Source organism: Siniperca chuatsi, linkage group LG5, assembly GCF_020085105.1.
Source record: "Siniperca chuatsi isolate FFG_IHB_CAS linkage group LG5, ASM2008510v1, whole genome shotgun sequence".
Taxonomy (NCBI): Eukaryota; Metazoa; Chordata; class Actinopteri; order Centrarchiformes; family Sinipercidae; genus Siniperca; species Siniperca chuatsi.
The window spans coordinates 14,476,794-14,499,823 of NC_058046.1; the positions used below are offsets into that span (position 1 = coordinate 14,476,794).

The following is a 23,030-nucleotide window of genomic DNA, read 5'->3' on the forward strand; positions in this document are numbered from 1 at the left end:
AGATGAAGGATAACCCTGGCTGGAGTTTGGAATCTAAAAGTGATAAAGAGCAACCTTTAAAAACATATAATTACTATCTAGCTTAGTTATTACTAATTATTAATATTACTAATCCTACATTGTAACCCAATTTTCTTTGTGCAGTATATAAAGGCTTAAATACAATGGATTAGATTATCTGTCTATGTCTTTGCTTGGGTCCTGTTGAACAAAGTTATGAGCCTGTGTCTTAATTTTCCTCCAAATTATTTACAACAATTTTTTACATTAACCATTAATCAGCCATTGTGACTATTGCTAATCATCGTTTCAGAATGTTTTAATGTTCAGACCAGCTGAAAACACTACGATTCTTGTCCTAACACCATTTAAGCATTATTTTTATGTTAAATGAGTTTACATTAAATGAAACATCTCCGTAAATTTATGTAAAGGTCACTGAAAAATAACTGCCAAAAAACTCACAATTTGCTGTGTACAATGGAAGCAGAGTAAAACCTCTGATCAGTGCACATTGCCAGCCTTTAGTCTCTTTCACGTGTGCCAAATATCTGGGGATTAAATGATTGATGTTCACCGCTCAGTTTGGCGGAGACCCACCTCTCCCCAGGGCTCGGAAATACCCCAAAGACCCTCTGACCCAATTGGGATCCAGTCGATGCATTTTTCATTCCAGTCTCCCGCATGGTCTCCACTGTCTTGGTCATGTGATTACCTGCTGTCTGTGCCCAGCCCTGGCCAGCCCCGAGCAAGAGAGGAGCATCTCACATTTGGGCGGGTACAGAGGAGATCAGCACCTGTCGGGTGGATTGTCTGCTGCCAAACAGGCACAAACCTATTCAGGACAAGTGAGAAAGACTTCCTCAACGCCAGACAGGCTGCAGGTGGTAAGTGATCTTTGTGTGTGTGTGTGTGTCTGTGTGTGAGTGATGTGAAATGCAGTACGGCGTTATTTTTTACAGGACAGAGCATGCATCTGTGTTTACAAACAGTAAGTAAGAAACATAAAACGCTGTTGTCATTCAAGTCACTCATGCATTACAAAGGCTGTTATCAGTGCGTATGGCTCCGGGCGCGCTTGCGACCCAAAATGACAAAAATCCATATTTTATTCCAGCAGGGTAAGTGTGTGTGACTCAATAAAGAGTCTATAATGACCTCATCTTAATCGGAGGTGTTTTATCTGTTTGACATGACTATGGCACAGCAACCTTCTTGTCCTTTATTTTATGTCCTTGAAAACTGTTTTTAAAATGTTTTTTCCCATTAGGGTGAAAGAAAAACTAGACAAATACAAGAACTGCATAAACACACTGTATCTATAATGCATTGATTTGTACATGTAGCTACCTTTGGAAATCAAATCAAATACTGCAAGAAGTACTGTAGGCTCATAGAGCAGAGAAAGATTTATAGTCTTCTTTTTTATTGCATTGGAAACTGTGTCATTGGATTGTACTTGACCATGTTTTTTCCTATTCAGCCTGTTGAAAAGGAATGTAATCAAATAAGTTTAGTCAAGCCTAATATTAATGTTCTATCTATCTATCTATCTATCTATCTATCTATCTATCTATCTATCTATCTATCTATCTATCTATCTATCTATCTATCTATCTACTGGATTTATCTGCTTACCTGCCTGCTTGTATTTCTGTCTGTCTATATCAAGCAAATATGGGGATATGTATAAGCAAACTCTCCTGTGTTCTAATCCAAGTAGAAGCCATTATACCTTATTGATTCCCTGTTTATATTATTAATTAATTATTAATAATTAATAATAATAATAGTAATAATAATCTTTCTGAGGTTTCTTCCATTTTTTTCCCTGTTAAAAGGGTTTGTTTGGAGGGAGTCTTTCCTCATTTGAATCGAGGGTCTGCGGACAGAGGGTAAAGCCCCTTGAGGCAAATTGTGATTTGTGATATTGGGCTATATAAATAAAACTGACTTGACTTAATATGAATCACAGGAAGAGATGCAGATGAATTTGAGAAGGGCTGTCAAGCTTTGAGTAAAGTGATATTGTAGCTGCAAATAGGACTAAGTGCAACTCAATCAGACAGAAATTGTACATTTAGTGTATTTGGACCCATATATGTTTGTATGTTTTGTGTAGCAACAGATATATTTTGCTGTGTTTTGTCACCTGATGTTTGCAGGTAATGGGTACCCTTCGAGACCTCCAATTTGCCCTGCAGCTAAAGATTGAGGAGCTTCGCCAGAGGGACACATTAATAGATGAGTTGGAGCTGGAGTTGGATACAAAGGATGAACTCATTCGGAGACTGCAGGAAGAACTGGATCGCTACAGAGCCACTGTCTCCCTCCCAGGACCCTCTGCAGCCAGTGCAGGTACAGTATACCGAACATGGTGCTTTCATATGTCATATTTTAAAGCATCAACAGGTAGCACGAGCCTTAAACCTGACTTGTTGTGCATTTTTCCTGTAGCTTGCTCAGCTCAAATTGAGGACAAGCAGAGAGCCAAAAGGAAAACAGTAATTTCTGAGCCCTTCACCCTGGACCCGGTGACTCTCGCCATGGTTTCACAAAGAAGCTGTGACAAAAGCCAGGAGTAAGAGCACACAGTGTTCCCTCAGCTCCCACCTGCTCTAACTATAAAATCGGTTCCTCAAATGTTCAAGGCTCACCGACTGCTTTTCCACATGACTCAGAATCAATAAATATTTCGAATCAAACACTGTAGCCTATGACACTGCATTCAAGGCGTTTAATAGCTTACCCTTAAATGTTACATCAGTATCCTACCTTCATGCCCTCAGGTCTCAGAGGCTGATTCAGGCAGCATTTTTGAGAAATGAGTTGTTGAAGAACCTTGACGAAGGAGAAATCAAAGCCATCATAGCCTGTATGTACTCCACCACCATCAATCAAGGCTGCTATGTCGTTCAGGAGGGGACCGACGGGGCGCAAGCTTATGTTTTAGAAGGTAAATCATTCTCTTCTTACAGTCGCTAACATTAATCATGCTTGAGGATATTTATTAACATTTCCTTGTGATGACAGGTGCTTAAGAATAGTCTGATAAAACGATTTGTTTTTATCATATCTTTGTATATCAACTGTCTCGCTGCTGGCTCATAATTCGATTAGTTAGTAATTTGACACCACTCTCAAACACAGTGATGTGAGTCAGAATTGCATGTTTGAGCAAGAAAAGAGGAGGCACTTGGGGGAATGACAAGAGACCCCGCATTGATGTTTTGCGTTGAAATGTCAACTTGATACAAAAGACAGGAGAAAAGAGGTTCTGCTTTGCCCTGGTTGCAGAGTTCATTAGCGCTTGATTGTCCGCAGGAATCTTGGCTGCATTTGTAACGTGACAGCTGATGGAGAGATTTTCCTCTTGTTATCCTAACCAGCTAGAGGTGGTGGCCTTGTTTGGCTCAATGATGATTGCGTATCTGTTGTTTTTACACTATGTCTCAGACAGCTGAACGTTCTTGACAGTCTCCCTACATTTCTTGACACAAAAACACATGCACATAACAGTTCTACTGTGTACGTGCTATATTTCTTCACTGACTGTGTGTTTATTAACAGAAGGGAGGCTGGATGTGACAAAAGACGGACTGAAGCTTCTCACAATTGAGCCAGAAGACATGTTTGGAGAGCTGGCTCTCCTCTACAACTGCACCCACACCTACTCTGTCTCAGGTATCAAAGCATTGTGTTGGCTTCTTGGTTTAATATTTGCATGCAGATATTGCTGGAGATCTATCACACTGAAACACTGGTGGAGTTCCACTGCAATTAATTCTGATTTGGTGGGGATATAAATAATTCTTGTTTAAGAGAATATCACAAGCAGACGGATTTCTGGCAGTGGTCTTAGACAGAAGACGTTTGTTGAATTTAAAATCTAAGACCTTTTGAGATCTTAGACAACACCACAGCTTCAAACAGTTTTCTCTGGGATGTGGGGAATTTAAAACATTTTCTGCTTTACCCAGCTCCCTGACTGCCACATCTCCTCCCTGCAATCCAACATGCAGTAACTGATTTTTTACAAATAACATTTTCAGAAATAGTTTGTATTCAATTCACTCTTCTGCATGGTTGCATCATAACCTCTTCATCATCATATATACATTTCTGGTGTAAGAATTTGGGATATTCTTTAGAAAATAGAAAGTGTGCTGTCATTTCCTTCCAGCATCTGATCACAGATGTCCTGTGGGAAAACTTTGTCATCCATCGCCTGCATCTGACCTGGTTTCACAAATAAATAGGCTGTGGAAATGGCCAGGATCAGTTTAAATTGAAAAAAAAAAATCACTTTATTTGCCTTTTTTAGTCCCTAAGCTTCTCATTTCCTTTTCTTTCTTTTTTTTACTGCTTTCTTTATCTTGCGACCAGTCAATTCCAATTTACTGTGTGTACTACGTGTCTGCTTTCCAGTAACAATGCTCAGCTCATGTCGGCAGTCTGTTGTCTTTTGTTCCATGTCCATTTCTGTCAGCCCTTCCCTTGGATCTGTTCGGGGCCCACTGTATTTATCTCCTTCCTGACCTGAAATTACTTTTTTTTCATTGTTGCCATCTGAGACCATCAATAAGGCTTGTGCTCGTGTGGTCTCTTTCATTGTGACAGTGACAGTGATCATCAGGTCATGGAAGTTCAGGGTGGCGAAGGACATACTGCAGAAAATCCTCCTTTGAGAGCAATGTTTTTAAAAAAATATAAAAAATAAAAAAATATCCTGCACAGCATTCAGATCCAAATAAAGCCCTGAATTGCGAACTGAGATATCAGGGCTGCACCATATCATCAAAGGATGGATCTAATTAGACTGTCTAGAGGATATCTACTTCCATTTGCAGGAAGCTTCAGTGAACCAATCAATATGGGTCATTATTAATTTACAAAACGCTCTTTCAAGCTCTACTATAAAGAAAAAGGGTAAGGAAATCAGATTAGATTTATATTAACAGTCCTTCTGTGTATGGAAAACAAGCACTTACATTTCTTTTTATTCTACATGATGAGCATTTCTAATAGAGTCCTGGCCTGCTTACTGTGTGCTCTTTAGGCTGTAGCTGATCCTGCATTGCACATCCACATCCATCACAAACTACATACGTCTGTTTCAATACTTGCTTTCTTGATCGTGTTTCCACCTGAGCTACTGTGTCACTGACACAGCCTTTATCACTTCCTCTGCCTCTGTCTTTTGATCTGCAGCACAAGCGGACAGCAAGCTGTGGGTTATTGACCGCAAGAGCTACCAGACCATACTTATCCAGAGTGCTCTCAACAGCCTTTCTCATTCAGTGGAATTGCTTAGCAGGTGAACATCAGACCGAAACACTTGATTTGACATGGAGCAGGTCCAGAAAGCTGCTTTTTGTATTCTACTACTTTCAACCACAGTGCTGCATTTAGGACTGACCAAAATAGCAACATTCCTACGATGTTTCTGAATATGGTCAGGCACCCAGAAACTGTGGAAAAATGAAATCAAACCCTTTTCATTGTGGATGATATGTTAGCATGTTCTTTGTACCTGTGTGTCTGCAGCATTCCCTTCCTGCAATCATTGCCAGAGGATGTCATCATGAAAATGTCTGATCTCATGGAGGAGGTACAGATTAAGTACTTAAAATCTGAGTGCTGTGTAACCATCACTCGTTCTTTAGACAGAATACAGCCAATAGATATGTGTGCACACAGCCGGCACCTTTGTATTTTCTATTTTCAGCTTTCCTTGTGTTGTATCAGTTAACAAGCAGGCGCTATGACAGAGTCAGAATGAATCCTTCATTGTTACCAGCCAACATCTTTATATCTGTAAGAGAGCTGGTTCTTGTTCTTGCTCTCTTTTCATCCTTTTTTAAATTATTTTCTACTGTTTGCTCCTCCATCTGTCATTTATTTTTCACAGGCACACTACGCTGAAGGTGACTACATCATTCGACAAGGGGCCACAGGAGACACCTTTTATATCATTAGCAAAGGCCAGGTAAAGTTTTACGCTCTCTGCCTGCTGCACAGATGAAGTGAGGCTTTCAGAGAAAAAGATTTAGATTGTGGAGGACAAAATGTCAGAGCAGCTTTAGAAATTACATTATGATGGTGATAATTGACTTTGGCGCTTTTCTACATTGCTCTCCACCATTACCTCTTTTTCATTACCTCTCTCGTTTTGGATTTGCCAGGTGAAAGTGACAGAAGAGAAGCCAGGCCATGAGGAGCAGAGAGTCCTTTCTAAGCTCTCTGAGAGACAGTGGTTTGGAGAAAAAGCTCTGTGGGGGTAAGGAGGAAATAATGTACTTTAAGAGGATGTTATGCAGAGGGAACAGCGGCTTTTTATGAAAACAGCACATGATAGTAAAAAGTGAAATTTGTGCCAGCATGATATCAACGATGTTGTTTTTAATATATACTGTGTGCTTTACATTGATAACATTATGATTTTCTTATGATACTCTCTTCACTCTGTCTTTAGAGAGGGTGTTCAGACTGTGAATGTGATTGCTGCTGGCAAAGTTACATGCTTGGTCATAGACAGAGAGTAAGTGGATATTTTGTGTCAAAAAAATTCACTGCTGATTCAGTTGCTACACTATACTCTTAAATTGGCCATAAATTGATGTGCTTATCCAGAGATATGTAGAATATTCATATGCCTTTGTGTTTTCAGGACCTTCAAAGACATCATCGGTGGGTTGGTATTTGACTGCAGTCATGAGGAGCAGCAAAGCCGTGAATCCAAAAGCGAGTAAGGAGCATTACAACACTATTTTCTACAACAATTACATGTAATTTGCACCTATAGAAGAATGTATCAGCTCAACTCTGTTTTCCTTGTGAGCAGGTCAGACAAGGATCCTGAACTCCTCTTATCTTCTACCTTAAGTGATTTCCAGATTATTTGCACTCTAGCAGTTGGGGAGTTTGGTCACGTAGAGCTGGTAAGGGTTGATCTTATAGCAGCTCACAGACAATGACACCGATCCCCTGTGCTGGTGCCTCCTCGAGAGTCCATGTTTCTATAATGTAATCTATTGATTTCCACGTCTGTAAGGTGCAACTAAAGAGCAACATCAAGTGTCTTCTTGCCATGAGGGTCCTTAAGAAGAAGCTGATCCACAAAAACGGTCAACGAGAGCACATCCTGAGAGAAGGGCGCATCCTGATGGAGAATCACTGTCCATTCATAATCAGGTGTCTGTTCTTCAACAGTTATCTAATTAGAATTGTTTTGATAACATAATATGTTAATGATTAAAAAAGATCTTTATCATTTTGCTTTATTTCTGTCGATCACAGGCTACATAAAACCTTTAGAGACGCTGAGTGCCTGTACATTTTGACAGAAGCTTGTCTTGGTGGGGATTTATGTAGTCTACTCAAAGATAAGTAGGTATTTTTGGGACTAAAGAAAATAAAGATGCAAGGCCCTTTTTGTCATCATGCTGATAAAATATTTATAGTCCTACCTCTGTGTTTTTAGCCAAGCTTTCATCACAATGCAATTTTACGACCAGGGTTTGATGTCTTACATCTATGTACATCACACATTTGTTTTGTTGGCTGTGATGCTTAAATCAGCACTTCTACATACCGTTTCAGAGGATACTTGGACGAATGCAGCACCAGATTCTACACAGCTTGTGTTGTTGAGGCCTTGACCTTTCTTCACTGTCGAGGTGTCATCTATAGAGATGTCAAGCCTGAAAATGTTGTTCTGGATGAGCATGGTTATGCCAAACTGGTACTATAATTGGTTACAAACTTAAGTCCACATTTTAAGTGGTCTATTGAATTTTACCAAAGGTAACTGTAAATTTACTGATATCTGCCTTTTGTAGATTGGCTCCAGATGTCTGAAGAAGGTCGAGGTGGGCCAGAAAACCTGGACATTCTGTGGTACACTGGGATATATGGCACCTGAAATCATCTTAAACAAAGGCCACAGTATATCTGCAGACTTCTGGTCACTGGGTGTTTTTGTGTTTGACCTTCTGAGTGGTGGGTAAGTTTTACAGTTTTGTGCAGCCCTACTTTTTAAGCTCATTTCTCCAGTTGTAGATTGATAGTAATAGGCTTGTGTTTTCCTCTCCAGACTCCCATTCAGCGGCTCTGACCCGATGAAGATTCTCACTGCAACCATTCGTGGCATCGATCAGATCGACTTCCCAAAGACCATCAGCAAAAGTGCCTCCAGTCTCATAAAGAAACTGTGCAGGTGTTGTAAATATGACCCACTACACACCATGAATTATAAAGTTAATTTATAGTGCTTTTTCAGACATAAAAACCATCCTCCATTGACCCACCATTATGCATTATATTATACTTCCCCTCCTCCAGCTCCAACACACAAACAGAGCAAATTAAGGAACGATGCAGGTGTATTGGACACGACCTCTGCTATGACACCACTTCTTGAATGACAGAATCTGATGATTAATTCATAGTTTATTTATTTGTGTGTTCTTATTTGCTTTCCATCACCAAGGAGCAATCCCTCAGAGAGACTGGGCAGTCAGAGAAATGGGGCCAAGGACATTCAGAAGCACAAGTAAGACGACAGATTTATTACACAGGAGAAAAACACTGAGGCCTGTGCTTGGAAACATGGTTTTATAGGATGTGATGCTCTTGTTTTTATGCAGATGGTTTGAAGGATTCAACTGGGACGGACTTTGTAAAGGCACATTAAACCCACCTGTTATTCCCCAAGTAAGATGCGATCAGTTTTGGCTTATTATTTTGTGTTTTGTGATAATCTTGTTGCAGTGAATAGATCTACTTTACATGTCGTAGTGATTTTAGTATTTTTATTTTTTACACTGTCTTTCAGGTTAAGCGCCCTTTGGACAGTGGTACACGTGATCATTACTCTGAGGGATCAGAGGAGCTGTGCACAAACTGGGAGGATTTCTGACGGATTAGCTGTGAACTGGACAAAGACAATACTTCATCACTTTCAGGTTTAGTCCTCATAAATGATTCACTGCCCTCAGTCTAACTGCCATCAAGAATTAATTATATTTTCAGACAAAAATATTTTACACAGTATCAGTAACGGCAGATATTGTTTGATAAATAAACCATGCTGCCTATACTGTGTTGAGCTCAGACTGTTTTTGATGCAGAATCTCTATAGATTTATAAACATTAAGAGTTCAGTGATGTGAATGCTGTTGAATGTAACTCAATAAAAATAGGCTACATGGTCTTTTCTTTCCTCTTAAATCTGCATTCTCTCCGTTTCACTTTTTTGGAGATTGTACAACTCTGTCATTATTTGGTCTCTCTCCAAAATGCATGAATATAATTAAGAAGTGACGTCAGAGCCGACCCAGTCTGAAGAATTGCGTCAAGCACCAGAAAGGTAGAAAGATGAATATAGGAAGTTGTATGATTTTAACTTCAAAATAAAGTAAGAATAAAATAGTTATATATAAAACATGTTCAAATGTTAACCTGTTAATCCTTATGTTAGGACGAAATATGGAGTGAAACTCGTGTTATAAAGAAGGTGACAAACTGATTTGATGCATGGTGTGGCTTGATAAAAGGATACTTCATTGAAAGGTATAATTGATTGACTTCATAGCTAAAAACAAAAAAGTAAATGGCAAATGGACAAGAATAAATGCTAAAATTATTTCATCACATTTCCTTCTTAGATTTACGTTTCCACTATAAGTTTGAAATATGACATGTCAAGTAGTGGTAGAATGAAAATCCATTATAATTATATAAAAAAGAATTATTGTCTTTGTAAATTATCTGCCAGGGTGAACATTCCCGCTTTGGATGCGCACAATGCTTCCATGAATCGAGGTTTTATTTTGAAGGTTTTGACCAGAAATAAAAGTATATTGTCTCCAACTTGACGTGTGGACAGATGATCTGCTGAAGTAGTAACTTTGGAGAGCAATCTAAGGAGACATTGGAGGCCTGCGTTAGGTAAGTACCGTTGTCTGTCTTTGTTCTTTGTTTTGTTTTGAGTCGTGTCAGCTCGATACAGAAACATACGTAAACTACGAAGGCTTAGATTCCGATCTAACAATAATAAAAGTTTTCCTGCAGCCCGCTGAGTCTCCAGGCTACCGAGCTGGGAGCTCATTGTAGTCTTTGGAGAACTGTGAAGATGAATCAACCTGTTAAACTGTTGCATAAAGTTTTAAAGAACTCAGTTTTGCCTCTTAAATGATCCAGTGATTAGATGCAGGCCTCGCGGCGGCACAGTTCTTGGTAATACTGCATTCAAAACACATTTCATTGAGTGATTCTTAACACTAATGCCTACTCTATATGAGATTTTTTTTTTGTGCATTGTGCCTTTACTCAACTGACGCTTTAACCTATATTGCCTTCATGGATTTCCTCCCAACTGTAGTATTTGTAGAATTACTGTATAGTGCAGACTGCAGAGACCTTTAGTTTTATATATATTTTTTGCAGTGCGCTCCCAAATTCTTTAAACTTGAACTGGGGTGCATGTATGTGTAGCTGTTATGTTAAGCACACTGCTGTGGTATTTTGTCCCTGATCCAGCTGGGGATAATTATGGTTGGGGATTGTTTCAGCTCTGAACTGTAGGTTTTCTGACATTCTTTTGTCAAATCACACTCCGTCCTCATCTTGTGCCTGCTTTTGTTTTCTGTGTGTTGTATCTTTCTGTAGCTGCATGTCTAGATATTCTGGGTAATGCAACATGTTTCAAGTTGTCCACATGGCCAGATGCCAGCTCTCTTCAGTGTTTGACAGTTACACTGTGCAACATGGCAGCTGAGGTTTGTGTGCCAGGCCATGCAGGGCGGAATGATCTGCCCTGGCGCACAAAAACACTCGCTGATTCAAAAGAGACCTATGGGATGGGGTGCCAGGAAAACTAAAAGTGGAAGATGACCCTTGCATGATGATGTCAGAACCTGGTGCTGCTTAGTTAACATGAAACCGAAAATGTGAGACTGGAGAGAAAATGCACAAGTGGAATTGTCTGTGGGAATCCTGAATGGTTTCAAGTGAATTTGAGACCACGGGAGACTCGTGAGAGTCTTGTGGAAAGTGAAGGTGTTCTCTGCGTGCAGGATGCGGTCTTGCTCATTTATTCTTCACCCCCCGACAAGAAAAACGTAATTGTGGCAAAGTGTGTGTCTGTGTTCTTCACGCTTCATTTGGGAATCACAGCCGGAAAACCCCCGTGAGTTTCGTTCTTTCTCTTTTGCTCCTTTACCCCCTCTGCCCCGGCCAGCCTCACGTGTGTCCCCCCCCCCCCAGCTCTTTCTCCCCTCGATCAGACCATTCCCTTCTCTGGGCACATGGAAAGGGTGCAGAGTTCTTGCTGGTGTGGGTTCAAAACGCTGTGGCCTCTCTCTTCCATTTAAAAACCTCCCCCCTCCTCGTGTCACCTCCTGCAGTTTTTTGGGTCAGGGGGGAGCATTCCCTTTCACTGCTCCCATCAACACAGAAGCTCTGTAGGTTACAGTACAGAGCCTCTACGTGTAATTCGGGGACTTGTTCTATGCAGGCATTTTGCTTTGAGTGAAGAAAATTACTTAATTATAGCTCTAGTAGTAGACGACATTTTAAGTTCAATTGAACAGGGAAATGACAAAATACAACACTCTCTTTTTACTGAAAGAATATCATCAAGGCCAGTCCTTTTCTGCTTGTCATGAAAAAGAAGACATTTTCTGCATACATTTGTTAAAAGCAGCCTTGACTGCTTTTTCATACTTGAACAGTCCATAAAATGATTTTACAACTTGAACAGTCTGGCTGCCAGAGTTTCAAATGGAGCAAGAAATGAACTTCTCTCCTCTTTTTAAGCCCCTGCACTTGCTCCTTTTTTTTTACCTGACTATGCTGATGATATTGCCAAGATACTTATTACTGTACTAAAAGCTTATAATGACGCTGCCATTTGCATTTATTAACCTAAACCCTGAAAATATTTCCCCAAATTAACTCGCAAATTCTACATTGAAGCCCTGATTTGACCCAAGATGAGGCGGTTCTTTCACTATTATTACTTTAACAATTAAGGTGTAAACACTTTAATAATTTCTCCCAGTATTTCACATGTCCTAGTTCACTTTATGTGAATGTGATTTATTAAAGTTATAGTCATCATTGATTACATGCCAGATTTGTCTCAAAACCAGTTTTTGGTTTCTGTTTTTCTGGTTTTTGTACACTTCACATTCTGCGTTGCTCTCTTTTTTTCTGTCACACAGTATACTGTAGCTCTGAATTATCTTCTGTGCTCTCAGCTCTGTCTCTGCTTGTCAGCTGGAGTAAATGTGTACAGACATGCCTAAGGCTGTTTGTTACACGTCTGCCGTCTCCCTGTGAACCTGTGTTCTGCTGTTTTATGGCATTTTGTGTGCACTCCATAGCAGGATCTCAGTTTATTTCCATTTTTACACCATTTTTTTTGTTGGATCAAACATCATTTGCCCCAAGCACACTTTTATTCCGCTATTATTGTCCAAACATCACTCCACATGATGTTGTCATGTGTGCCCTGCTATGCAGTCACCCCTCTGAATGTAAATTCAAGTGTGAACCACCAAAACATCCAGCTTTTTCTCTCCCAGACTGACACAGTCTGTGAAGGTGTATTTGTTTTCCTTCAGTATATTTTCACATGTGTGCGCCATTTCTTTTGTCTCATGTCTTCCAGGGAGTAAAAGCTGAGAGCACAATGGTCCCTGTCTGGGCCTTGACAATAGCCATTATGAATGGGAGTGAGAGAGGAGGGAGCGATGGGGAGACAGAAAGAAAGGGGCTACAGGAAGCTCTCTTCACAGTGCTCTGTCATTTCTTTTTTTTTTTTGATGTTTTATTTCATAAAGCCCTTTGTTTTCCATTTACAGATTGAAAGGACTCAAGGGGATCACCAGCTGCTTTGTCGCCCCAGCAGGTGTAAAGTAGCAACTTAACTGTTTAATTCACATAAATTGATGCTTAAAGTAGATTGTGAATCCTCTGAGGACGGGTGGGGCATTGCTTTGCCCGTGCAGGGTAGGGAAGCAGCGCAGGAGCGGTCTGGTTAAAGAGGGAGGGAGGGGTATGATATCACTCCTTGTCCCCTCTCCTATTGGGTACTGGGGGAGAAAGTGGGTGAGAGGTTGAGGGGTGTTTGCGGAGGGGAGTGGATGTGGGAAAGCAGAGATTTATTCAGTGAGGTGAATTCCTTGCCTGGTGGAAGATGAAGTGGTTTGTTAGAGGGGGGTGAAATGAGCTGTTTACGGGAGACGTGTAGTTTTTCAGTTTGTGTGAGCAGTAGATGAGTTTGTTAATGCCACCCCCCCCCCTCAAATCGCCTGCTGTGTGTGAATGAACACTGTCGGAGTTTGTTTTGAGGCTACAGAGTGTTCTCAAGTTGCCTTTCCCCTCCCTGTTTCTCCCTCTTTCATTCAGTTTTGATTTGAACAATAAAGTCTCTAGCAATGAATCATTGGGTTGGACCAGTCCTCCCCCCCTCCCCTCCCCCATCTCACCACCAGACCCTCGCTACTGTACGCACTCCGAGTCTCTCTTCCCCCGTTGAATGAAAGAGTGGCACAACATGACTGAAAGTAACCTCAGTGCCTGTTTCTTTTAAGCCAATCGTTATTACGTCCTGGTGTCTCTCCACTCCCCCACCCACCCCTCCCTCCCCTGTATACAGCTCAGGCCCTTTCTTCTCCTCTTCTCTATCTGAATGGTGCCAAGCCTGTGGCCCAGTGTGCTTCAGACTGGTGTTTAACAGTTTCAGAAGTGAAATGATGGATGTTTTTAGTGACATTTTCTTTTAGGTTTTGTTGCATTCTATGTTTAAGCTAGATTGTAGTATACGAACAGAGTTTACTGTGGTTGATAGTAGGAGAGATGTTTAAAGGTAAACTCCACTGACTTTACACTTCAAATTCTGTTTACAGGTCTTGGGGAGGACTACTGCACATGTGAAAAAAGTTGTATAAAGGCTTTTGTGTCTCCAGAGAGAGCTGCACAAAATAGGATAAATTGCCTCAAGTGATGTCACTTCCTGCTACAAGTTTGAAAATGGAAATAAATCTGGGGGTGTAGAGTTTGAAAGAAGTGAGTTCACCAGACCTCTGTAGCCCGCTCCTAATCTCTGCTTGAGGCTAGCGGCTCGAGGCTACATTAGCCGCTACTAGCATAAAACATCATAATCTCCATGTTATCTGCATTGTGGGTAATGTAGGCACCAGGTTTTGACAAGGACAAAGAATGTGTGGAATAGAAAAGACGATATCTATGGTTCTCTCCATCATGAGTTCGATTATGTTATAGGAGTGCAATGCTAAATCATATAAGTCTTGTTTATTTTCCAGTACTGATCCAGTGGGAATAGGATCCATTTTTTTATACAGTTGTAGCGAGTTTATTTTATTGTCTACAAATCGAACACGTTGTTCGAAGTTGTGATGGCCATTTTTGTTTTTTACTATTTTTGGACATTTTACAGACTAATTTAAAAAAAGAATCCGTAATATAGCCCAACCGATACAAGATTTTTGAGGCTGATATGGATATTTGGAAGTTTTAAAAAAGTCATTTTTAAAAACAAACACATGACATAAATAAGCAATCTTGATACTGAACCCTTACATTTGTTTTTGTTTTTATACATACTGACCAAACCTAGTTTTCTGTACTGCATTTTCTTTTACTTATTGGTAACAATATATCTGCAATAAGCTATCGGCTGATATTTGGCCCTCACTCTAAATGGTAGATTAGTCCTTGAAATAAATATCTGTCACAATCAGTACTGCTCCTTCTGTTCAAGAAAGTTACAAAGTGCATCACAGCAAAAGATAAAAGAAAAAGGATGATAAAATCAAGGCATAGACAACTTACAAAGTAAGTTACCCCAAGGTTAACAGATAAAATGTTAAGGAAAACAAGTAAATGCAGTCACAATACACATTATAAAACATTAAAAAAACGCTTTAGCAGGAAAATTGCATGTTTAAAAGTGACTTGAAAGGACACACTGGCCCTGTCAGCCGGATTCAATCTGCTACATGTTTACTGTGTGGTGCCCTCTGCAGGAGATGCTGCAGTTTTTTTAACACAATGAAGCTTTTGTGTTATAAATGCACCATATAACTTCCTTCTGTTTCACTGTGTCCTTTTTCTCTCATTGTTTCTGTCCTCGTCTCTCAGCTATGCATTTCCAGGAGTGGTTACGGTCACTTCGCTCCAGCACTGGACTCAAAGGGTCTGAATCAGAGAACTTCTGGAGTCTTCTGCCGTCTCTGCCTCTGTCCTCCTTCTCCCTGTCCTCCCTGTCTCTGTCACCCTCCTCTCTCCTGGGTTTAGGAGCCCTGGCCTCTCTCACTGCGTACTGGCTGGTGACCCGTCCTCGACCCATGCGTCCTCCCTGTGATCTACAAGCCCAGTCTGTAGCTGTGAATGTGAGTGGATCAGGGTCGCTCGTGGCATCCTAATATTTAGACTTGTGTAAATGGCACATGTCATTATCGTAAGAGTGTATTAAGGTGTTTGATAGGTGTGTTTGTTGTAGGGAGATCCCAGCTGCAGGCGATCAGCTCTACTTAAAGATGACGCACTGCTGGAGTTTTACTACGAGGACACCAGGACAGCCTATGACATGTTCCAGAGAGGCCTGAGGATCGCAGGTGGTGACAAGGGACACCTTCACAACAGAGTTCATTGAACTTTAGCCTAAATTTTATTGTGTAATCATATCAAAGAAGACGATAAAAATGTCAACTAACATTGAAAGTTATATGTTCAGTTTTATGAGACAAATGTTAATGCCCTTTAGTCTTATGAAAGGCTATCACGTTACTAAATGGGAAGTTGTTTTTTATGTTTTGGACAAAACTGACATTTTGTAGGATTTGAAGCAACAGCCCTGATTTACAGTTAGTGCAGAAAATGGATGAAATTCTTAACAACCAAAAGTAATTTATTGATATATTATCAAAGTAACTCATTTGTTAAACAATCACATTTATGTTAATGACAATGAAGTGTACTTAAAGTCTGATTTTAAAATGTGTTTTTGAATTATAACTGGTTACCATAATTAATTAACATTAGCTTTTTATCATTCATTTAGTCAACTGTGGTGTAATAGCTACAATTACTCACACTACATAAATAATTCCACCAGAGCGTGATAAATGATTTTATTTCTTATTGTCCATGCTTGTTTCTAGCTGTAGTAGTCAGATAATAAGTCATTTTAATTCCTTTTCATTTTCACATAACTTTTATTTGATTTGGGTCATAAGCAGAACTTTGATATTCAAGGTAATAAGTCCCTATTCAAGCAAAAAAAAAAAAAAGCAAGATATCACAGACACCGTACTATAAATGTTGCGTATGTTTGAGCTGATGTGACACAGCTGTCTTGTGTCCTTCAGGAAATGGCCCGTGTCTTGGCTTCAGAAAGCCGGGGCAGCCCTACGAGTGGATCTCCTACACTGAGGTCTGACATGTTTTAGTATTTTGATCCTCCAGTCGTCATAGTACTTCTGTGTCATCTGTTGCTCTTTGCTGTTTGTTGACTGAGCGTCTCCAATTCTTCAGGTGGCTGAGCAGGCGCAGGTGCTGGGCTCTGGGCTGCTGGCCAAAGGCTGCAAGCCGAACCCGCAGCAATTTGTTGTGATATTTGCACAAAACAGACCAGAGGTATGGACTCATCACTATGAGCTTTAGAACTGATTAGATAACCTTTAAGACATGCATGGTTCTTGCCTCTAATCAAGATTGTTGACCCTTGAACCTCTAAACAGCCCTATAGTTCAAAATTGCATTTCACTTGGGTAGAATTGAATATATTCTCCATATTAATTTTATATTGTTTGTTCCGTCCCTTGGATCCCAGGATCACATTTTTTCTATTCATTTTGAAAATTAAAATATGATTTGTTTTTGTCTGTGTCTGCCCTGAAAGTGTTTGCCTTTATTCATATTGAGAGCAGAGTGCTGGTGGTGAATGTGGGTCTCCAGGGCAGCTAATATTGGAGCCTGTCTGCTCCCAAACTCATTTTTTAATATGTCTGTCAGGAAAATCCATTTTTGTCATTCCTGTGTAGACTGAAAGTGAAAGATAATTTCTGCTCCATCAGAGCCCTTCACTCTCTCATCACACCAGTCTACACACTGAGTGCTTTTATATTTTGAATGCGGTTTTGTTTGTTTTGTAAATATAAATGGTATGCATGGTAATGTAGATCATAATGCATAACCCCCTAATGTTTAGATGTCTAACTCAACAAGTACTCAGTGGTGTGTGAAGACTGGAAATGAGTCTAACAGTGCTGCTTTGTCACCCTCTGCTGGTGACAGTGGATCATCTCAGAGCTGGCCTGCTACACCTACTCCATGGCGGTGGTGCCGCTGTATGACACACTGGGGCTGGAGGCCATGGTCCACATACTCAACCTGGGTGAGAAAACCTGCATGTAGAAATAACACAAACACTGTTAATGAGATTTTATTATTATTAAGGAATAGTTCACCACAAAATATAAACTTTGTCATTATTGCCAGCCTCCTATATCAAATCAAACTTGATTGACGAATCCCAGAATATTGTTTCGGAGACTGAGAGTCATGCAAACTGTGTGCATATTTGCAACTCCAATAAAGGAAATCTAAGAGAATATAGGAGATAATTAAGTATACGCCACGTTGGAAACAGCAGTGGAAGAAGTACTCAGACCCCTTACTTAAATAGAAGTAGTATATGTAAAAAATACTTCATTACAAGTAAATCCTGCTTTCAAAATCGCACTTTGTACAAAAGTACAGACATATTATCAGCTAAATGTACTTAAAATATAAAAAGTATATGGTTCTGCAGGTGATAAATAAAGTAGGGAAGAAAGTAAAAACAAAGTTCTGCTATACAAATTTTGAATCTTGTTTTGGATTGTAAATATTGGATAATTTCACCTCCTTCGGTCACAAAGTCGAGAGGGGAAATCACTGTTTGGTGGAACTGCTAACATCTCAGACATCTCATAGACTGTGCTTTTTTATGTAAGGGGTTAAGTCAAAGAGATTGTGAATGACTGGTTTAATGTTTAACAGTGAATTGTATTTTATAAGCTTATTATGTTTTTGATGTAAAATCTGAATCTGTTAATTCATGAGTAACTCTAGCTGTCAGATAACTGTAGTGGAGCAGAAAATGGCAACACAAGTATAATACTTGAGTAAATGTACTTACTTACTCTCCACCGCTGGTTAGATGTTTGGAGACACAGTGCAGTCATGTGACTTCAAAACTGTTTGAGAAATGTTTGAAATTTGAATTGTTTTAAATTTTGTTTTACAATTTTTTTAGTAAAACGGATGCGAGCTGCTTTTGAAGTGGAGTTATAACTAAGGCTGAGTAGAAAACTAGTGATTTCTCACTTTGGGGTGAACTATTCCTTCACAATGTCAGTTGTTAACACACTGTACTCTTTATTTAGTTACTATTTATGTTGGTGTACATAATATTTAGTACCATTTTTCTATTTTAGCTCTTCATGCTTCATTTTTATATAGTAGTAGTTTTGTACTTCTGCTGCTGTGACACTTGAATTTTCCTGCACGGGATCAATAAAGTTGATCTCATCTGTGTGTCGTGGTGCGTTCTTAGCGGAGATCTCTCTGGTGATCTGTGACCGGGAGGAGAAGGCAGTGTCTTTGTTGGAGAACAAGGAGAAAGGCGTGACTCCGAAGCTCTCCTGCCTGGTTCTCTTTAGTGATTTCAGTGACGCCTTTGTGGAGAGGGCGAAGAATTGCGAGGTGGAGGTTTTGAAACTGGAGCAGCTCATGGTGAGCAGGGTGGCTGACTCATTTAAATGTATCCCCTTTAATTTAGTCATCGATGGTGATATGTAAATTGATATGAATAACGCCTCTTTGTCCACATCTTAGGACTTGGGAAGGCAGAACCTCAAAGATCCTGTGGTGAGTTTATCGTCTCTCAGCTGCTAGGCCTACATCACCGCATCAAACTGGTTCCAGTGAATAGCTAAGCCCCCTCTAAATGCTAGGATGACAGTTTTATTGTTGCTCCTGTCCCATAAGATATCATTAACACTCACTTGTAAACATGGCTTAAGTTAAGAGTGGAGGAAGCCTGTTGTCAATATTCTCATGTTTTATTGCTGCCTGCTGTAGCCGCCCCAGCCTCAGGATCTGGCCGTGGTTTGCTTCACCAGTGGAACCACAGGTACCGTCTGATTTCATTCGACTCTGCGTAATTATCCTTCACTCACATCATTAGAGAAGTGTCCTTCAGTGCCCACTAACAACCTCTCTTTATGGCACCGCTGTAGTTTCCTTTGCTACACAGGGCACTGCAATAATGTCTTGTTTATTTATCCAGGGAAGCCCAAGGGAGCCATGATCACCCACGGCAACATCGCCTCCAACACTTCCTCTGTCATTAAGATCCTGGAGGTCTGTCTACTCTTCCACCTCCTTGTCTAATTGAGAACAGCCTCACAGCTAGCATCACTTCCCATCTGCATGTGTCTCTGTATCTCAAAACTGTCCCTCTCCCTGCTGTGTCTAATGGTATGATTAATTGGCTGTTTGATTGCCCCTGTCGCTGCAAGGTACTTTAACTAATTGCCCCTGTATAAAGATTCTGCTATCTAACTGCTGTTAAAAAAGCCATACAGCATGTCTGATTGCCTTGCGAGGCTCTGCTGCCTGAACTTTATCTCTCCCTTGTGCTTTGCTCATTTTGTTTCTCGTTTTCTCTCAGGGTTCGTTTGTGATCCAACGAGAGGATGTGTCGATCTCTTACCTGCCACTTGCCCACATGTTTGAGAGGATGATTCAGGTAGTTGATCCTCTTCTCAGACCTTATTTTTTTATTTTTTCATAGCGTGTTTGTGGGTAAACCCTAAATTAAGTCCATTTCTGTCACAGGTCTCCATGTTCTGCCATGGGGCCAGAGTAGGATTCTACCAAGGCGACATTTCTCTTCTTATGGATGACATTAAAACTCTCAAACCTACCTTCTTTCCTGTTGTGCCTCGTTTACTCAATCGCATCTATGACAAGGTCGGTAATTAGATTCAGATCTTGTAATTTACTGCCCTACCTAGCATTTAGAAGGCTACCATAATTCTGTGTTGGGTATGTTTTAAACCTTGTTTTTGTACATTTTCACTGATTTCTATAAAGATCCTGGGTTCTGTGACCTCTCCGTTGCGACGGGCTTTGCTTCACTACGCTGTGAGGAGAAAGCAGGCGGAGCTCAGCAGCGGGGTTGTACGTAACAACAGTCTGTGGGACAAACTGGTGTTCAACAGGATCCAGGTCAGTTGCTGAAAGCGCCAGCTCCTTTGCTGTCGGCCTCCAGTAAAGACCTACAGGATCAGTGGCCTCTTCAGAGATCCACACCCAAATAATTTTTTTTTTTCTTTTTACTACATTGGTTGTCAGTCTTTAATGACTGATATTGATATATTTTCTGTTAATCCAGAATTCTACACAGTTGTCACTATTTATATTTTTGCAGTACTTAACACAGTGGATATAGACCAAAAGCCCTGCAAATAGTCAATACATTTGTATCCAAACTTTACAAGTGAAGCACTATTCCAGCCATCAATGCCAATATCACCCAGCATATTGGTCCTGTGGGAGTGTATTGGAGAAGCAGGCACACAGGCGAGCAAGAACTGAAAGATTTTGGCTCATTATGGTCAATGCAGATGGGGAAATATGGTCTAGGTTGAAAATGCTGTTAAAATGGGATTTTGCTTGTATTTGAACTATTTTACATAAATACTGCATCACTTATGTTTCAGGCCAGTTTAGGAGGTAATCTGCGGTTTGCCCTGACTGCTTCAGCACCCATCTCCCCCACTGTGCTGTCCTTCCTCAGAGCCACTATAGGCTGTCTGATTTTTGAGGGTTACGGCCAGACGGAGTGCACTGCAGGCTGCACGTTCTCTATGCCGGGAGACTGGAGCGCAGGTAAGAAACCAACTTTTGTCTCTAAATTGCTTGTGTTTTTGTGCCCGTGCTGGTTAATCCTGTTCTCAGCAGGTATGTGGATGTGTCTTTGTCAGGTCATGTTGGTGCTCCCTTGCCCTGTGCCATGGTGAAGCTGGTAGACATCCCTGAGATGAACTACTATGCTAAGAACGGGGACGGAGAGGTGACCTAGTCTAAAGATGCAATCGTACTATACATATTATCAGACAGCCTGCTGACTCTTCTCACGGCTTTGTCCTGTTAGATCTGTATTCGTGGCCCCAGTGTGTTCAGGGGCTACCTGAGGGACCCAGAAAGGACAGCTGAAGCCTTGGACAGCGACGGCTGGCTACACAGTGGGGACGTGGGCCAGTGGCTTCCAGTAAGATTCGACACAATAATCGGTCTGTAGGTGACAGATGTCATCTTCTAGTCTCCTGTAAGTGAGCAAATGTGTATGTTTATGCTTTTCCTCTGCCAGAATGGGACACTACGCATCATTGACAGGAAGAAGCACATATTCAAGTTGTCCCAGGGAGAGTACATTGCTCCAGAGAAGATAGAAAATGTCTACATGCGTTGTGTTACTGTGCTACAGGTGTTTGTGCACGGAGATAGTTTACAGGTACAATGTATTATACAATACAATCCATGTTCAGTTGATCTAGAGTCAAAATATGTGCCTTGGTGCGAGTTAACTTTTTGATTTTGTCTTGTATTTCATGCTACCAGTCTTATCTCATAGGCATAGTTGTGCCTGACCCTGAAGTGTTTGTTAACTGGGCTAAAGAGCGAGGATATGTGGGATCCTATGAAGAACTGTGCCAGAATCCTGTATGTCATATAAACCCCCAATTTCATAACTTTATATTACTGTATGCATTCCAAAACAATTGACTTGAGTTTTGGTCTTCCATCAGGATTTAAAGAACACAGTATTAGAGGACATGAAAGCGGTGGGGGAGGAAGCAGGGCTGAAGTCCTTTGAACAAGTGAGGAGTCTCTGCAGACATCGGCCTCGGTTCAAATTTGCGAGTTACAAACATCCCAATACTGACTTTTGTTGTTATTTTACCTTTCTCTCCGTTCAGGTGAAGGACCTTCATTTGCATCCAGAGATGTTCAGTGTCGCCAACGGCCTTCTCACCCCCACACTGAAAAGTAGACGTGCCGACATCCGCAGAGTCTTTCAGGAACAAATATCAAGCATGTACAGCAAGACGGCCATTTAAAAGGACTCCACGCACAACACCCAAGGGTTACTGGTGTCCAATAAGGGAAAAATAGGACAGGCAGCTTGGAGAAGAAAATTAAAAATGTCCAGCAGTGGATTTTGGAATATTGGTATTTTGCTTCAAAGAAGTTTTAATTCCCGTCCACGCATCCCCCTCTTGCACACAGTAATGTATTAACTCTTCACATGGAAAATAAGATGGGGACCAAACCATTGTTGTTGGGGTTTTTTTTTTTTTTTTTTTAATTGCACTTTCACTGTTGTCCTTGTCACTAATTCAGAGTTGTGATTCACCAGGAGATTTTACTGATAAATAAATTGTCTAGTTGTAGAAATAAGAATCACAGAAGTTATTAGGAAGCAACCAGCAGAGATGTGAAGTTAGACATTTAATTTACGCTGCCCTGTTCTTTTCTCATGTAAGAATTTTTAAAGGGACACTTGTGGGTGTACTTGGGGCGTTGTTGCTCATAGAACTCTCATTAGCTGTACGTTTGTATTTACGGTTGTTGGGCGCTTATACCACCATGACATAAGCTCTTCATGAACATCCTTGATTTCATAACCCAGTGTGAGCATGTAATCTCTCATCTGAAGTTAAACCATTAAAACTAAAGAGGGTTTCAACCAGCAATGATTTGTAAAAAAAAAAAGAAAAAAAGTGGCTGAACTGTAAATACTGCTTATATTGAGATTTGTTGAGGACACTACTGACTAATTCCAGTAAAGTAAAACTAAACAGAAATAAAGAATAGTAACTGATGATTTTTGTGTGTGATTAAATCAATTAAACACTTTTACTCCTGTCAGAGCAAAACTTAAC

General features: G+C 40.5%; 2 protein-coding genes across 6 annotated transcripts; both read left to right on the top strand.

Moving 5' to 3' along the window:
- The first annotated feature begins 22 nt into the window (after positions 1-22).
- prkg1l (protein kinase cGMP-dependent 1, like) lies at positions 23-9,231 on the top strand. 2 transcript variants are annotated; one of them, XM_044197971.1, is made up of 20 exons: positions 23-887; positions 2,166-2,358; positions 2,458-2,581; positions 2,790-2,956; positions 3,571-3,684; positions 5,212-5,317; positions 5,548-5,611; positions 5,912-5,989; positions 6,186-6,280; positions 6,476-6,541; positions 6,671-6,748; positions 6,845-6,941; positions 7,055-7,194; positions 7,300-7,389; positions 7,603-7,744; positions 7,842-8,005; positions 8,096-8,218; positions 8,492-8,554; positions 8,649-8,715; positions 8,837-9,231. In XM_044197971.1, the coding sequence occupies exons 1-20, from the start codon at positions 570-572 to the stop codon at positions 8,918-8,920; spliced, it is 2,373 nt and encodes a 790-aa protein (XP_044053906.1). In that variant the 5' UTR covers positions 23-569; the 3' UTR covers positions 8,921-9,231. The 2 variants fall into 2 exon arrangements, with proteins under 2 accessions (XP_044053906.1, XP_044053907.1); XM_044197972.1 differs by lacking the exon at positions 7,300-7,389.
- Positions 9,232-9,796: 565 nt separating this feature from the next.
- On the top strand, positions 9,797-22,970 carry acsl2 (acyl-CoA synthetase long chain family member 2). Of its 4 annotated transcripts, XM_044197980.1 has the most exons (21): positions 9,935-9,951; positions 12,870-12,916; positions 15,172-15,422; positions 15,533-15,647; positions 16,401-16,465; positions 16,567-16,668; positions 17,329-17,428; positions 18,632-18,810; positions 18,913-18,945; positions 19,159-19,210; positions 19,367-19,440; positions 19,751-19,828; positions 19,918-20,052; positions 20,176-20,310; positions 20,805-20,973; positions 21,069-21,157; positions 21,239-21,355; positions 21,455-21,598; positions 21,706-21,807; positions 21,894-21,965; positions 22,065-22,970. In XM_044197980.1, the coding sequence occupies exons 3-21, from the start codon at positions 15,174-15,176 to the stop codon at positions 22,203-22,205; spliced, it is 2,151 nt and encodes a 716-aa protein (XP_044053915.1). In that variant the 5' UTR covers positions 9,935-9,951; positions 12,870-12,916; positions 15,172-15,173; the 3' UTR covers positions 22,206-22,970. The 4 variants fall into 4 exon arrangements, with proteins under 4 accessions (XP_044053913.1, XP_044053915.1, XP_044053914.1 ...); XM_044197978.1 differs by lacking the exon at positions 12,870-12,916 and having other exon boundaries at positions 9,797-9,951; XM_044197979.1 differs by lacking the exons at positions 9,935-9,951; positions 12,870-12,916 and adding an exon at positions 10,570-11,191.
- The last annotated feature ends 60 nt before the right edge of the window (positions 22,971-23,030 follow it).